The 12,497-nt window shown below is 44.7% G+C and overlaps 1 protein-coding gene across 2 annotated transcripts in view; it reads left to right on the top strand.

Moving 5' to 3' along the window:
- The window catches only part of GSG1L (GSG1 like), a 316,149-nt gene that overhangs the window by 275,951 nt on the left and 27,701 nt on the right, over positions 1 to 12,497 (top strand). The window contains exon 3 of one of the 2 annotated variants that reach the window (XM_077275287.1): positions 6,457 to 6,609. The exons of the other annotated variant lie outside the window; for it this stretch is intronic. Coding sequence (XP_077131402.1) covers positions 6,457 to 6,609 — 153 coding nt within the window. The remainder of the gene's footprint in view (positions 1 to 6,456; positions 6,610 to 12,497) is intronic. 2 annotated transcript variants of the gene reach the window in all.

The raw sequence follows: 12,497 nt of genomic DNA on the forward strand, positions 1-12,497 counted from the left end.
GGTTAATGTCACCTTGCTATTGAAAGGTGACATTAAGCCTGGTTAATAATGGAGAGGTGTCAATAAGACACCTATCCATTATTAATCCAATAGTTTGAAAGGGTTAAAAAATACACACAGATTAAGAATAAAGTCTTTTAATGAAATACCGTATATACTCGAGTATAAGCCGACCCGAGTATAAGCCGACCCCCCTAATTTTGCCACAAAAAACTGGGAAAACTTATTGACTCGAGTATAAGCCTAGGGTGGAAAATGCAGCAGCTACCGGTGAATTTCAAAAATAAAAATAGATGCTCCATACCGTTCATTATGGCCCCATAGCTGTGCCATATAGTGCTCTGCACCATTATTGCCCCATAGCTGTGCCATATAGTGCTCTGCACCGTTCATTATTGCCCCATAGCTGTGCCATATAGTGCTCTGCACCATTATTGCCCCATAGCTGTGCCATACAGTGCTCTGCACCATTATTGCCCCATAGCTGTGCCATATAGTGCTCCGCACCATCCATTATTGCCCCATAGCTGTGCCATACAGTGCTCTGCACCATTATTGCCCCATAGCTGTGCCATATAGTGCTCTGCACCGTCCATTATTGCCCCATAGCTGTGCCATACAGTGCTCTGCACCATTATTGCCCCATAGCTGTGCCATACAGTGCTCTGCACCATTATTGCCCCATAGCTGTGCCATACAGTGCTCTGCACCATTATTGCCCCATAGCTGTGCCATATAGTGCTCTGCACCATTATTGCCCCAAAGCTGTGCCATACAGTGCTCTGCACCATTATTGCCCCATAGCTGTGCCATATAGTGCTCTGCACCGTCCATTATTGCCCCATAGCTGTGCCATACAGTGCTCTGCACCATTATTGCCCCATAGCTGTGCCATATAGTGCTCTGCACCATTATTGCCCCATAGCTGTGCCATATAGTGCTCTGCACCATTATTGCCCCATAGCTGTGCCATATAGTGCTCTGCACTGTCCATTATTGCCCCATAGCTGTGCCATACAGTGCTCTGCACCATTATTGCCCCATAGCTGTGCCATATAGTGCTCTGCACCATTATTGCCCCATAGCTGTGCCATATAGTGCTCTGCACCATTATTGCCCCATAGCTGTGCCATATAGTGCTCTGCACCATTATTGCCCCATAGCTGTGCCATATAGTGCTCTGCACCATCCATTATTGCCCCATAGCTGTGCCATATAGTGCTCTGCACCATTATTGCCCCATAGCTGTGCCATAGAGTGCTCTGCACCATTGCCCCATAGCTGTGCCATATAGTGCTCTGCACCATTGCCCCATAGCTGTGCCATATAGTGCTCTGCACCATTATTGCCCCATAGCTGTGCCATATAGTGCTCTGCACCATTATTGCCCCATAGCTGTGCCATATAGTGCTCTGCACCGTCCATTATTGCCCCATAGCTGCTGCTGCTGCTGCAATAAAAATAATAAAACACATACTCACCTCTCTTGCTTGCAGCTCCTCGGCGCCATCTTCCCGGCGTCTCCCTGCACTGACTGATCAGGCAGAGGGCGGCGCGCACACTATATGCGTCATCGCGCCCTCTGACCTGCACAGTCAGTGCGGAGAGACGCCGGGAAGATGGAGACAGCGCCCGGCGTGTGGAACGTGGACAGGTGAATATGTAATACTTACCTGCTCCCGGCGTCCCGCTCCTTCCCCCGGACAGCTGGTCTTCGGTGCCGCAGCCTCTTCCTCTGTCAGCGGTCACCGGCACCGCTTCATTAGAGAAATGAATTATGCGGCTCCGCCCCTATGGGAGGTGGAGCAGCCTATTCATTTCTCTAATGAGCGGTCCCACGTGACCGCTGAACAGGGGAAGAGGCTGCGGCACCCGGAGACAGTGGGACTGCAGGGACAGCGCCAGGAGCCCCGGAAGCAGGTAAGTATGCCTCAGCGCCCTCTCCCCCTCACCCGCCGACCCTGCCACAGACCGTGACTCGAGTATAAGCCGAGGGGGCACTTTCAGCCCAAAAATTTGGGCTGAAAATCTCGGCTTATACTCGAGTATATACGGTAATTAAACACACAGGTTTTCCATCTTTATTACACGCTCAATCCAAGCGAAGCCCTCGTTCTCCTGCAAAAAAACAAAAACAAAATAAAAAAGCAACAATATCCCATACCTGTCCGCCTTAGGGTACTTTCACACTAGCGTTTTTGTGCATACGTCGCAATGCGTCGTTTTGGCGAAAAAACGCATCCTGCAAAAGTGCTTGCAGGATGCGTTTTTTCTCCATAGACTAACATTAGCGACGCATTGCGATGCATTGACACACGTCGCAACCGTCGTGCGATGGTTGCGTCGTGTTGTGGCGGACCGTCGGCAGCAAAAAACGTTGCTTGCAATGTTTTTTGCTGCGTCGAGAACGTCTTTTCCGACCGCGCATGCGTGGCCGGAACTCCGCCCCCTCCTCCCCGCACCTCACAATGGGGCAGCGGATGCGCAGAAAAACAGCATCCGCTGCACCCGTTGTGCAGCGCAAACAACGCTAGCGTCGGTACGTCGGCCCGACGCACTGCGACGGGCCGAGTACGACGCTAGTGTGAAAGTAGCCTTACAGTCAAGTTCCATGCTGCAATCTATCTCAAGGGGTTAAATAGTTTACAACCAAGAGCCGTGCTAATGCTACCACCCAGACTGTAAACCACTGTGTAATGAATGAAAAGCTGCCTGAGCAGTTTCCCCCCTGACCGGACATTTACTCTGTAGTGTGGGAAAGTTTTTGTACTTTTTCCCACACTGCTGAGTTCACCTCAGTTCACCTCAGGTCAGGCTGTGAGTCTGCGCATGCTCAGTGATGTCAGTGGTAGTCACTGAGGCTGCGCAGCGGCCTCGCCTGACCTGAGGTGAACTCTGATGCTGGGGTCATCTGAAGGCAATTGTCTATGCTGTGAAAATACGAGATGTGCAGCATCTGAAACAATGGATACTGGAAGCCTGTACTAGCATTTCTTCTGTGGTGTTCCTATCAGTGTGTCAAGAGTGGATGAAGAGGGTTGCATTGACAATCCAACAAAATGGGCAGCACTTTGAACACATTTTATAAGTGGTCACAAACTTGTAAATAACTCATGAAAGAATAAAGTTATGTTAAAACCAAGTACACCATTGTTTTTCTTGAGAAATTCTCAATAAGTTTGATGTGTCACATGACCCTTTTCCCATTGGAAAAAATAAAGTTGGATCCAAAATGGCAGACTTCAAAATGGCCGCCATGGTCACCACCCATCTTGAAAAGTTTTCCACCTCCCATATACTAATGTGTCACAAACAGGAAGTTGATATCACCAACCATTCCAATTTTATTTAGGTGTATCCATATAAATGGCCCACCATGTATATGGAGGACTATGGGGAGTGCACCATACTATACTGAGGACTATGGGTGCATTTTACTATATGGAGGACAATGGGATGGATTCTGCTACAGTATATGGAGGCCTATGGAGTGTATTATAATATATGGAGGACTATGGTGAGTGCATTATACTATATGAATTACCAGCCCTTATCCTGGGAGACTTCAATATCCCCATTAATAGCGCCACTTCCACATCTGCATCCTAGCTTCTATCACTAACCACTTCTCTCGACCTCTCACAGCTCTCAACGTCTGAGACACACAAAGACGGTAACACCCTTGACCTGGTCTTTGTCTGGCTTTGTACAATCTCCTACCTAGATAACTCACAGCTTCTACTTTCTAACCACAACATTCCCTCCTTCACACTCACAAATCCTCGTCCACCCCAGCACACTCCTACCTACTGCACTTGCAGAAATTTACAAGCCGTTTACACTCATTCACTTACAGACTCCCTACACTCATCACTGTTCCCAAACTCCTCTTTTTCCTGTCCTAATGTGGCTGTACACCACTACAATGACATGCTCAGAAGCACTTTTGACCAAGTAGTGAGCCTCACCCTCAGAACCTCCAATCACAGAGTAAAGCAGCCCTGCATCTCCCCTGGCTCACTCTCCTCATTTGATCCCATCACAGAAGAAGTCTCAAGGCTCCTCTCTTCTTTTCGTCCAACTACATGCACTACCGACCCCATTCCCTCACATGTCCTCTAGTCTCTCTCTCTCCTGTAGTCACTACCCACCTAACTACAATCTTCAATCTCTCCCTCTCCTCTAGCATTCTCTCCTCCTCACTCTATCATTACCCCATTATTTAAAAAACCCTCTTTCGACCCATCCTGTACCAATAACTGCCGACTAGTCTCCAACCTCCCCTTGATCTCTAAACTCTTTGAGAGCCTGGTCTACTCCCGCCTTACCGGTTACCTCTCCACTCACTCTCTCCTAGATCTTTCACAATCCGGCTTCCGCCACCTACATTCTACAGAAACCGCACTCACCAAAATGACTAATGACCTTCTGACAGCAAAATGCAATTGTGACCACTATCTTTTCATTCTTCTCAACCTCTCGACAATGTTGACCACCATCTCCTACTCTCTATGCTCCAGTCAATAGGCATAAAGGACACTGCTCTCTCCTTGTTCTCTTCCTATCTTTCCGACCGCTCCTTCAGTGTATCGTTCGCTGACTCCACTTCATCTTCTCTTCCTCTCACTGTTAGGGTCCCACAGGGCTCAGTCCTTGGCCCCCTACTCCTCTCTCTACATGGACAGACAGACCATCAGCCAGTTTGGCTTTCAGTACCATCTTTATGCTGATGACACAACTAAACACGTCATCCTCTGATCTTACCCTAGCTGTATTATTACAGAACACCAGTGACTGTCTTTCCGCAGTATCCAACATCATGTCCGCTTTCTATCTGAAACTCAACCTGTCCATAACTGAACTTATTCTGCTCTCACCATCTACTGACCTCCCTAAATCTGACATATATCTTTCCGTGGGTGGCATCATAATAGCGCCTAGGCAGCAGGCACACTGTCTGGATGTTATGTTTGACACCAATCTTTCCTTTACCTCCCATATACAATCTCTTGCATGCTCTTGCTGCTTACACCTAAAGAACATCTCTAGGATCCACCCCTTTCTCACCATGGAAACAACAAAGGCCCTCACAGTTGCCCTGATCCACTCCCGCCTGGACTACTGCAATGCTCTATTAATTGGCCTCCCCCTCACTCGACTTCCCCTCTCCAGTCCATCCTTAATGCAGCAGCCAGGGTCGTCCATCTGGCTAATCGGTACTCGGACGCATCGGCTCTTTGCCAGTCATTACAATGGCTGCCTATTCATTACAGGATACAATTCAAACTGCTTGTCCTCATCCACAAAGCTCTCCACAGTGCAGCACCCCCCTACATCTCCTGCCTCATTTCTGTTTATCAGCCTATCAGCTCATTACGCTTTGCAAACAAATTTCGACTAACCTCTGCACTAATCCGTACCTCCCACTCCCGGCTCCAAAACGTCTCCAGCGTTACGCCAATCCTCTGGAACGCTGCTCTACCCCAAGAAATTAGAACTATCCACAACTTACTCAGTTTTAGCAACTCCCTCAGAACACATATGTTCCTTAATCAAAGTCCTTTTATATGTGTGTAGCCCATTCACTATCTATCTGAGAATAACCCTCCATCAAACTCCACTGCACCCAACAGCACCACGAAAACTGGCTGGTGACCACCTCATGCAGCCTTTATCTATCCCCCACTCCTTCAAGATGGCTGGACTATCATTGTAAATACGCACCTGTACTTTGTGTCTCCCACCACTTCATTGTAGATTGTAAGCGCTCACGAGCAGGGTGGTCTTATCTTTTTTTTTCTTATTTGCTGGGCATTTTATTTTTTAAAAAATTCTGTGGAAGCATAGTTGAAAAGCAATGTCTGACTTTCATTTGTTCATTTTCGGAGATCTTTTATTTATTATTACTTTGTCAGATTCAAGTTATTTCTCTGACCATTGTGGGTTTTTCTGTCATTAAACTAGGGGTACCAACAATTTTGACCACGTGTGTAAATCCAGAAGTGGTGACATGTTTCTATTATACTTTTCCTCTGATTGTTCCACTCCTGGTTTTGGCTTACAAACACTGAGGTAAAAAACTCACCAAATACTGAACATGTGAATGTGGCCTTAGACATATTCTAAGTGTAACATGTCTTGTGATTTTAAAATTGGAGCTAAAAAATGCACCAAAAATGGTGCATGTTAATTAAATGTAATTACGTTTTTTACATATATTAAAAGAACAACAATAATAATAATAATATAAAAAAGCTAAAAAAACAAAGCATATTAAATCATTGCCAAAAAGTGTGTGTGAAGGTAGCTCGTGTATGGACAGTCGCTTTATGGACACGTTGTTTCTTAACTATTAAAGATGGAAAACAACCGTAGAATGGATGTCACGTATTTTCTCAAATTTGTCCTTTTTGTGTTCAAATTGTAAAGTTTATTTCCTCATGTGTTGTGTTTCAGGTGTGCTCTGGCTGTCCGTGGTGTCTGAAGTGCTGTTCATTTTACTGTTAGTCGTTGGATTCAGCCTCATGTGCCTAGAATTCTTTCAGTCAAATAACGTTGTGGATGGTCTGAAGCTAAATGCTTTTTCTGCTGTCTTCACTGTCTTGTCAGGTAACATACAACTCTTTTTGGAAACAAGGAAAGAGAAAATGTCACTTAAAATAACTTTAAACCTTTGTGTCAGCTTTCTACAGCCACATTTATAGACACATTATACACACACACACGCACACACACACACACACACTATGCCATACAGAGCTGACTAGTGCAAACACTGTATGAATTGTTCTCTTTCGGCAAATCCTGTTTGTTTTTGTTTCTTTCTCTTTTTTTTGTTTTTTCTTTTCCAAACTCCAATGATTTGTGATGAGGGAATTTTTCAGTTTGGAAAAGACAAAATGTAGATCACTTTATATCTAAAGGGTAATATTTCTCCATCTGGAGACTTGCCTGCCAGTGTAAGGAGGCTTGTAAGCCATTCAATGCTCTTCTCGGAAATTACGGTAAAATATACAAATTGCCTCCTCAGAGTAAGAGGGCTTGAACTCTAGTGCCACTTATTGATAGTAGTAATTGGTATTGGTAGTAGTAATCCTAAAAGTTAATATAGACAGTTTAACAACTGTCGCCACATGACTCAGGATTAAAGCCAAACCAGATTTTCAGTTTGCAGGGTGTAGATCTCATACTGTACCCTGATGAGGGGCAACACCACAAAACACAGTATCTGCAAATTGAAATTCTGGTTTGGCTTTTATCCTAAAAGTCATGTGACAAGGCTCGTTAATGGGTCGATATTGACTTTTTGGATTGCTACTTCTAGTAGTAGACAGTAGAGATCTAGTCCTCTTCCTCTCTATGTACAAGTTTTGGGGTCAGTAATGGTAATCTTGGTAAACATTGCTGGAGCAACAGTTATAAGTTATTTCCCATTTTCCCTGGAGTTCTAACAAAAGTTTTGGGTTTCATGCCTAAAATTTTGGAAAATGTAGATAAATAGGTTTTACTCTGAAAGACATTTTTTCAACTATCCTCCAGAAAATGAAATCTTTTGAATATAATACTTGTAATTGTATGTAACGGTAAGGAGCTAAATTATACTTGCAATTTCCATGTAATCTAAAGTTGAAAGTACAATGCAGCTAATAAGCCCTTCGCACAGTTATAATTGAAATGATACAATTCTGGCTACCTGCAGTTAACACTATGGGACACTGAATGCACATGAAATTAGACACTAAACTCAACATTAGTTGTAAAAATCCATATGTAAGAGTTCCCTCTAGTGGAGACTTCAGGCTGAAAGAATTGTAATATTTAAGGGAAGTCTGTTACCAGAATTTTGCTACCCCATTTGATTGTGGTAAAATGTAGGTGAAGAGACCTTCATTCCAGTGATGTGCCACTTATAGAGCTGCTTGCTGTAGTTTAAAAAAAAAAAAATCAGTTTTATCTGCTTCAGTTCTACCAGTTGTCTAAATACTGAGCTCTGTATAACCTGTATATTTCTGTATAGATTTCCATGTACATGGTGCGAAGGCAGAAGGCTGCCAATCAGTGGTGTGGGTTGGGGTTATACAGAGCTCATGAATATGGAGGACTACATGGCAGCAGGTTCACTAGTCCTCTAGTGATCTCCTGCTGATAAAACAATGATTTTTATCAAAATTGCATGAAGTAGTCCAGTAAGTGGTACATCTCTGGAATCTGGGTCTGTGGCATTATATTATGCTGCTTTCCGAGTAGGTGGCAAAAACATGGTGACAAATTCCCCTTAAGAATAAATGGATGAATACCTCACTTAAGCTCTGCTAAAAACAAAGGGTTTCGCATACTAGAAAGCTTCCTCTTAAATTCTACACTTCTTATCATGCTCTGATTCTGGGTAATAGTCTGTATTACATTCTAGAGCTGCATTACATTTATACTACCGTATTTTCCGGCGTATAAGACGACTGGGCGTATAAGACGACCCCCCAACTTTACCAGTTAAAATATAAAATCTTCTTAAAAGTCGGGGGTCTTCTTATACACCCTATGTCGTCTTATAGGGCCGGTGAATATGTGCCTTTTTGGGGGGGGGGGGGGAGTGATCCTGATGACGAGGGGGTGTCTCACAGGAAAGTGAGTATCCCCCATTACCTTATCGTAGCGGTGCAGCGTGGGGGTCTCAGTGCTGGGAGTGGCGGCGGCGGCTGCTGTGCTCTGGTGCGGCGGCTGCTGTGCTCTGGCGCGGCGGCTCCTCTTCTGTGTGGGGCCTCTGTGCTGTGCGGTGGCGGTGGCGGTGGCGGTGGCGGCGGCATATCTTTATCCAGTTGGGGCTCCTCCGGCATCTCCTTAGCCCTGGAGGCCCCGCCGCAACTCCATGAGTGCAATGCAGCGGCCATTTTCCCGGAGGCAGCTCAATAGGTGCGATGCGGTGGCCTCCGGGAAAATGGCCGCTGCTCAGATTCAGATCTCGTCCCGAAATCTCGGGACACGAGATCTGAATCTGAGCAGCGGCCATTTTCCCGGAGGCCACCACATTGCACCGATGGAGTTGCGGCGGGGCCTCCAGGGCTAAGGAGATGCCGGAGGAGCCCCAACTGGATAAAGATACGCCGCTGCCGCCGCCACCCCACAGCACAGAGGCCCCACACAGAAGAGGAGCCGCCGCACCAGAACACAGCAGCCGCCGCCGCTCCCAGCACTGACACCCCCACGCTGCACCGCTAGGATAAGGTAATGGGGATTACTCACTTTCCTGTGAGACGCCCCCTCGTCATCAGGATCACTCCCCCTCCCCACCCACCATATACACCGGCGTACAAGTCGATTCCCGGCGTATAAGACGACCCCCGACTTTTAAGAAGATTTTCGGGGGTTAAAAAGTCGTCTTATACGCCGGAAAATACGGTAGTTACTATATGTAGTATTACAATGTGATGCCTTCTACAGCAGCTAGAATTTCCTTAATCATATCACCGTACAACGACTGGACTAACGATTGATCTTCTCAGAATACAGACTACCAAGGAAGCCATCATTAAGAATGGACTATAAAATTATTTTCGTCTAGTGCTATGTATACTTTCAAGTGTTAACATACTACATTGTGCACTGAGCTGTCACAGATCACTTCCAATAGGTGGATGATACCTTTATTTTCTTCTGAAGATACCAATCGGGCTGTCAATGGCACTTTACTTGACATTCATTATGATATGGCTGAGCCATGAGAAGAAAAAAAATCCCCTGCCCAAACCCTTTGCTATCCCAATCAACCTGAGCAAAATAGTTACTGATTGTAGCCTAGGAATAGTTGCTGTGAATTTCACCGACTACGGAGTATGTGCCTTTAATATGAATTTGTCATGTTGAAAATGATATCTGATTCGCAAGCAAGATGTTATAGAACCGGACAAAAAGGAAAAGTATTTTATTCATTGAAACCCTTGGTGTTTCTATGCATGTGAGCCAGTGGGCGGTCATATTCATTGACTGACAGTCTTCCCTGTATGACTCTGCATGCAGAGATAACCAATCATGGAGTAGTACCACCCACTGGACTCATATGCATAGAAACACCAAGGATTTCAATTAATAAAATACATTGGACTCTTTACCAACAAACTTATATATCATTCTGTTCAGCTTCTTCTTCTCTATACCATCCTGTCCACTGAGGGAAATAAGTTTGTGATCCCTTGCTGATTTTGTAAGTTTGCCCACTGACAAAGACATGAACAGTCTATAATTTTAAGGGTAGGTTAATTTTAACATTGAGAGATAAAATATCAAAAATAAAATCCAGAAAATCACATTGTAAAATTATATAAAATTATTTGCATTTTGCAGTGAGAAATAACTATTTGATCCCTCAGGCAAACAATACTTAATACTTGGTGGCAAAACCCTTGTTGGCAAGCACAGCAGTCAGATGTTTTTTGTAGTTGATTATGAGGTTTGCGCACATGTCAAGAGGAATTTTGGTCCACTCCTCTTTGCAGATCATCTCTAAATCATTAAGATTCTGAGGCTGTTGCTTGACAACTTGGAGCTTCAACTCCCTCCATAGGTTTTCTATGGGATTAAGGTCTAGAGACTGGCTAGGCCACTCCGTGACCTTGATGTGCTTCTTTTTCTTATTAGAGGCAGCAGAAGTAGTTTGCTGAGAGCAGTGGTCCCATCAGCCTGTGCCATTGACTTAAGGTAAACGTTATACCTCCGATCACAGCTGCGGGCTCACGCTGTCATTTGACTGCATAGGAATGGCGGCTGTCTGACCGGCAGTAAAGATTTTACTGCTGATCAGATGCAATGTTTGCTGCGCTGTTATGCACATGACAGAGCAAAAAACACGGTCAGGTTCAGCTCCCGAATACGGTGTTCGGGAGCTGAACATGACACGGACTTCCTGGTGAAGTCCATGTTTGATGTCCATGCCCGAACAGTAGGTGTTCAGTATGGACGCCAAACTTTACTGTTCAGGTTCGCCCATCTCTACCAAATATACTCCATTGTTGCTTGATTTATATTCATTGTTCTGAGTTTTGCTCACTATATTAACTATTTTTAAATGGGTATTTCTACTTGAGTTATCTGAATCCAACAGAAGTCAATGTGGACACAAACTTTGGTGCTTTAAAATGGCTGTAAAATTGTGATAGTCACGGCTAAGGTGCTGCAAAAGAAAGCTACATGGGGGTAAGAGCAGGACAATTGCCATGAAAACAAATGTGGGTAGGAAAATGACTTAAATTGATTCTGTCACCATAGCAATCATGGTAAAATAGGAAATAAATGAATAACATAAAAATTTTACCAGTGCCCTCAGATACTGAGGCTTGCTTCCTCCAGTCCAGTTAAAAATTTCACCCACAGACCATGGGGCACAATACCCCCTAAGAAGCAGCTTACAAATTTCTCCAACCAAGCATGAGCAAAGGACCCCAACAGAATCTTATAAAAAATGTCACCCACAAAGCATGGAGCAGAGTACCCCCTTAGAAGCAGGTTGCAAATTTCACCCACAGACCATGAGGCAGTGTACCCCTACAGAATCTTCTCCTACAAATTTCACCCAAAGAGCATGGTACAGAGTAGTTTTATCTTTAGTAGTGTATAGTAGAGCAGCCACAGATAAAAAGCTTGCAGCTTGATTCTGTATACAGATAGCAGATAGCGGTCCGCTGGGAGACTTTGCCTCTGGATGCCTCTCCAATGCTATTGCCTTAAGGTCCCGGAGGCCCAAAGTGTTTCATCTGAAAAACGTCTTGTTCAAAGCAGGCAACCACGCATGAATACTTCGGCTAGGGATAATGTAATTGTAATCCGTTTCTATTTTCTTATTTGTTCGAACTAGGTCCATAATTAAGAGGGAACCCAATGAAACACAAAGTGAAGGAACTGGAGGCATTCTTAGCCATCCAATCTCAAACCGCCCATAGTGTTGTGAATTCCGTTCTGGAGCTCCCTCCTGTGGTTGCTAATGGTATTTTTGTGAGTTCTGCCCTTGGGCTCCCTGTGGTGGTTTCGAGTGGAACTGCTGTTCCTTTTGGTAGCTGTAGCAGCTGCCATCACTGATCGCCTTGCCTGGGTTTGTTATTTAAACCTGCTCTGGGCTTTAGTTCATGCCAGCTGTCAATGTCTTAGGTTGGATTTGGTTCTCTCCCTGGATTTCTCATATGGCCTGTCCTTGTCAGCAAAAGATAAGTTCTGCTAGTTCTTGTTTGTCCATTTGCTTTGGACATTATTGCTTTGCAAATATGTCTCTTTTTGTCCAGCTTGTCACTATGTCATATTCAGGCTAGCTGGAAGCTTTGGGAAGCAGATTTGCCCCTCCACACCGTGAGTCGGTGTGGAGTTCATTTTTGTAAACTCTGCGTGGATTTTTGTAGTTTTTAATACTGACCGCACAGTATCCTTTTCTCTCTGTCTATCAAGTTTAGTATTGGCCTCCTTTGCTGAAAACTGATTTCATTTCTGTGTATGTCATTTCCCTCTCCACTCACAGC

Source organism: Ranitomeya variabilis, chromosome 7 (assembly GCF_051348905.1).
Source record: "Ranitomeya variabilis isolate aRanVar5 chromosome 7, aRanVar5.hap1, whole genome shotgun sequence".
NCBI classification, from domain to species: domain Eukaryota; kingdom Metazoa; phylum Chordata; class Amphibia; order Anura; family Dendrobatidae; genus Ranitomeya; species Ranitomeya variabilis.